This window comes from Chinchilla lanigera, unplaced genomic scaffold (assembly GCF_000276665.1).
Source record: "Chinchilla lanigera isolate Chin_1 unplaced genomic scaffold, ChiLan1.0 scaffold00006, whole genome shotgun sequence".
In the NCBI taxonomy this organism is placed as follows: Eukaryota; Metazoa; Chordata; class Mammalia; order Rodentia; family Chinchillidae; genus Chinchilla; species Chinchilla lanigera.
Window position 1 is genome coordinate 36,334,762 of NW_004955407.1, and position 4,299 is coordinate 36,339,060.

The 4,299-nt window shown below is 47.5% G+C and overlaps 1 protein-coding gene and 1 long non-coding RNA gene across 2 annotated transcripts in view; one reads left to right on the plus strand and one right to left on the minus strand.

The window, feature by feature from the left end:
- LOC106146694 (translation initiation factor IF-2-like) overlaps positions 1-1,073 on the minus strand; it is a gene marked incomplete in the record, with an annotated part of 1,845 nt that extends 772 nt beyond the window's left edge. Inside the window, 1 exon segment of the mRNA XM_013504681.1 lies at positions 1-1,073. Within this exon segment, the coding sequence (XP_013360135.1) occupies positions 1-256 (256 nt within the window).
- LOC106146695 overlaps positions 1-3,943 on the plus strand; it is a 4,628-nt gene extending 685 nt beyond the window's left edge. Inside the window, exon 2 of the long non-coding RNA XR_001231246.1 lies at positions 3,030-3,943. This is a non-coding gene — a long non-coding RNA (uncharacterized LOC106146695). The remainder of the gene's footprint in view (positions 1-3,029) is intronic.
- The last annotated feature ends 356 nt before the right edge of the window (positions 3,944-4,299 follow it).

Consider the following 4,299-nt stretch of genomic DNA (forward strand, 5'->3'; position numbering starts at 1 on the left):
CCTGCCTGCATGTGGGCGGGGAGCCGCGTGCCGGGGCTGCGGGGAGGGCACCCCGGGTGCTCCTGGCCCAGCTGGGACACGAAGGAGAGCAGTGAGTGGGGGGCAGACGCTCATCACAGACGGCGCTGGGCTGGTGCACCCCCAGAGCCGACAGCGTGCAAGCAGAGCGCCCAGCAAGGCCGGGGGTAGCTTCTCCTTTCCGGTGCACTTTTGAGTGCGCTGGGCTGAGCACAGCAGCTGGTGACCCCAGGACCATGCCAGGGCAGGAGACGCGTGGGAAGCAGTTTTGACAGAGGAGCCTCGGTGTCCAGCTGGCCTCGCTCGGCCATCAGAGCCCACAGGGCCTCAGAGGCTCAGCTCCGCCACAGCTCTGAGCGCTCAGCCCTCACTCTGCGGTTCTCAACTGTGGCCACCCATGAGATTCCCTGGGAGCCTGCCAACACCCCCAAACTGGGTCAGACTCTTCGAGGGTGGACTGAGTTGTATCCCACCAAATTCGTGTGTCAAGGCCTTACCGCCGATGTGCTGGTATTTGGCACGAAGGCCTTTATTTAGGAGGTAATTAAGGTTCAGGGAGGACGCACGGCTGGCCTCAAGCTAGGATGACTGGTTGAGAAGGGGGTCTTAGGTATTTTCCGGCCACTGACTCACAGTACCCCTCACCCACTTCTGAAAGCAGGAGAGCCTAAGTCTGGCACATGGTTTCACCCGGTCCAGTCCATGGTTGGCTGGCTCCAAGGCGGAGAAACCTGGTGGGAGGGTCTGTGGAGGACAGTTGCTCACGGCATGGTGACCAGCAAGCAGCCAGAGGAGGGAGGAGCTAGAGAGGGAGACGCCCCTTCCAGGCCACACCCCCGGGACGGATCTCTCCAAACCAGGCCCCGCCTGCTAACAGCATGCTATGGTTTGTGTCTGGATGTTCCCCCAAAGGCTCATGCAGTCATGGGGCGGATTTCTAGAGTTTTTGATTGATCCATGGTTCAATGTTGGGATTATTGAACCCTGCACCCACCCCAGGGCAGGTAGCCTGCATACAATAGAAGGGAGGGGAAAAGCCTTGCTCTCTCTCCCCTTTCGCTCTCGTTGCTTTTTCTGTCTTCCACTGCCATGAACTGTTGTCTTCTGCCATGTGCCACTCTGCCTTGGAGCCAGCAGATAAGGGACTGAAACCTCTATGAACAGTGAGGTAAATAAACCTTTCCTTCTTTAATTTTGGGCATCGGGTATTTTGTCCCAGCAGCGAGAAATGTAACCTAAATGAAACTGGTACCAGGAGTGGGGTCATTGCTGTGATGTTGGCTGGCCATGTAGCGAAAGAGCCATGGGAATTACTTTGGAAAGGTTTTGAGAGACTGGCCAAAGAGGCAGCCCCTGTATGCTGTAAACTGTAAATATGGGAGACTCTGGTTGAAGCCTGGAAAATCAGAGCACTGGTGTAGATGCTGCTGGTAAAGATGAGGCACAGGAGGCTTTTACTGAGGACTGCATTGGCTGCTGGATCCCAGGTGTGTGTTGTGCTTTGGCAGGAAACTGGTCTGCACTTTGGTTGTGCTTAGAGACATTACTTGGGTTGCAGAAAAATATCATTGCAGTCAGTCGGCTGTTGGGATGGTGACATGGTTACTGTTGAGATCTTTTGGCCAGATCTATGTTCAAAACTGAGCAAGGAGCCAGTGGGGTGATTTGAAGCATTTGGCCGGAGGGAAGGCTCCAGTGCAGCTGTGGGCTGCAACGACCACAGAGGAGAACGCGATTGTTGAGAAGGAGCAGGGCAATGGAAAAATGAACTGCAGCCTTTCGCCTGAAGGGAAGAGAGTGTTTGAAGTGCAGGAGAGCCCTGTTTCTTAATATTGCCACACCCTGTTGTTAAAAGTTAATGGAAAGCAAGGATTGTGATTGTAAAAGCTTTTTAAAAGAGTTTAATGTAGTTTTTAGATATGTTTGTAATCAGGTTGTAAATCAAAGTTTTTTGTTTTTTTTGTTTTTTGCACTGGGAATTGAACTCAGGACCTTGCACTTGCCAGGTAGGCACTGTGCTTTTGAGTTATATCCCTGGCCCAGTATTTTACTTTTTTCTTTTTTTTTTCCAGTACCAGGGATCGAACTCAAGACCTTGCACTTGCCAGGCAGGCACTGTGCCACTGAGCTAAATCCCCAGCTCCAGTATTTTACTGTTAACCTTGAATTTTGATCACCCTTTGAATATTTTGTTTTTTGTATGAGAATGAGTACAAGAAGAATTGTATATTTGTAATTGTTATATTAATCTGAATAGACCAAGATATGCTAACTTTTCACAGTCTTCCACTGGAGACTATGGCTTAAGGAAACGTGCCTGGCTATCAAGTTGGCCAGGGGTGGGTTGTTTGGAGTTAACTAATGGTCAACTTGTCACACACCCAGCTGAACTGAGTCAGCGTGGTGCTGGGTGTGGAGGGCCCACCTGAGGATGGTTGTCAACAGCATAAAAAGAGAACTAGTGAGGAAGATGATGAGCTGTTGATTCCCCTGGAGAAGCTTGTCTACTGGCTTTCCTGATATGAACTCAGCTGTTGTCATCATTGGAGGAACTCAGGACCTCACTGTCACTGAGGATGGCTATGTTTATTTTCAGGGGAGCTCTAGTCCTTACTTTGAGCCTCGCTTCCTGGCTCCAGTGCAGATCCCTCAGCCTGCTGCCACAGATCCTTCATCCAGCTGGCACAGACTTTCTAGATTCCACCACTGACCTTGGGGCCTTCCCGGTGCAGATCCTTGGTACAGACTTGCACAAGACATTGTGATGGGCTTTATGCCTCCAGTTGGATTCGTGGGGGACAATGCCAAGGGTTCTAGGTCTTCAGCTGGACTGGTGCAGGACATTGCTGTGGGATCCAGGCCCTCAGCTGGATTCTTTGGGCCTCTAGTGTGTGGACAGATGTCTTGCACTCTTTTGCATTTGTCTCTTTGGGTGAATATTATAAAATAATCCTATGAATTATGTGACCTGTATTAATTCCTTTCTCTCATAAACCCTGACTACGACACAGCACATTCAGCTATGGATTCACCAGTGGATTACCCACTTAAGATCCTATCACCTTCCCAAAGCCCCACCTCTGGACACGTAAGACTTTGACATTCTAGATGTCAGCCGCAAGAGGAACAGATACGAGCACAGAAGAAGCCTACATAAGGACACCAGGAGGAGAAGGCCACCACCCACAAGTCCAGTGGTAGAAGTCAACCCTGTAGACACCTTGCTCTCAGATGTCCAGGCTGTGGAGCTGGAAGGGAATGCATCTCTGTTGAAGCTACCTGGCCAGGACATTTTGTTACAGCAGTGCTTTCAAACTAATACAGTCCACTGTTAGCATTTTTTTCTTTCTCAAAATGACTTTGGCTATTCTAGGTCTTTTGCATTTTCAGCTACAAATATAGTAGCAAATTATCATTTTCTACATAAAATCTACTGGGGGTTTGGAGATTGTTTGGAATCTATGTTTTCATTTTGGAAGAACAAACACCTTAACCAAGTTGATCTTCCAACTGCTAAACATGATGTAGCTCTCCATTTAATTAGGTTGTTTTAAATTTCTTTCATCAGTGAATTACAGCTTTCAAACTGGTCTTTCACGTCTGTCATTACGTACATGTATTCCTTAGTATTTAAAACATTCTAGGTATTTTGATACTACTAGAAATGCTGTTTTAAAACTTCATTTTCCAGCTACCACTTAGAAATATAATTTTTGTGACCTTGTATCCTGTAATGTTGATAAATCTTTCTTATTCTATTTATAAAAGTACCTTAGAGGGCATCCCACTTGGCCCCCCTTCTATCCCTCTCTTGGACAGGGAAGCTTCCTTTCCCCCAATAAATATATTCTGCTCTTTAAAAAAAAAACCTTAGAGTCCTCTGTGTAGACAATTGTACCCACAAATAAAGAAACTTTTACTATTTCCTTTCTAGTGTCTATGTCTTTATTTTATTTGGCTGATTTAATGCACTGACTAGGATCTCTAGCCTAAGACATCCTTGCCTGGTTCCCAATGTGAGGGCGAAAACATTGAGTTTGTTATTGTCAAATATGTTTCCTTAGATTTTCTGTAGATGTCCTTTATCCAACTAGGAAAATTTCTTTCATATTTCTAATTTGTAGAGAGGTCTTTTGTTTGTTTTGAGGTAGAGTTCACTGTGGTGCCCAGTCTGGTCTCAGACACCTGGGTTCAAGCAACCACCCTGCCTCAGCCTCCCATTTGCTGGGACTATGCCACTGACCCTGGCTGTAGTCTGAAAAATAATTGAGAGGTGCTGAA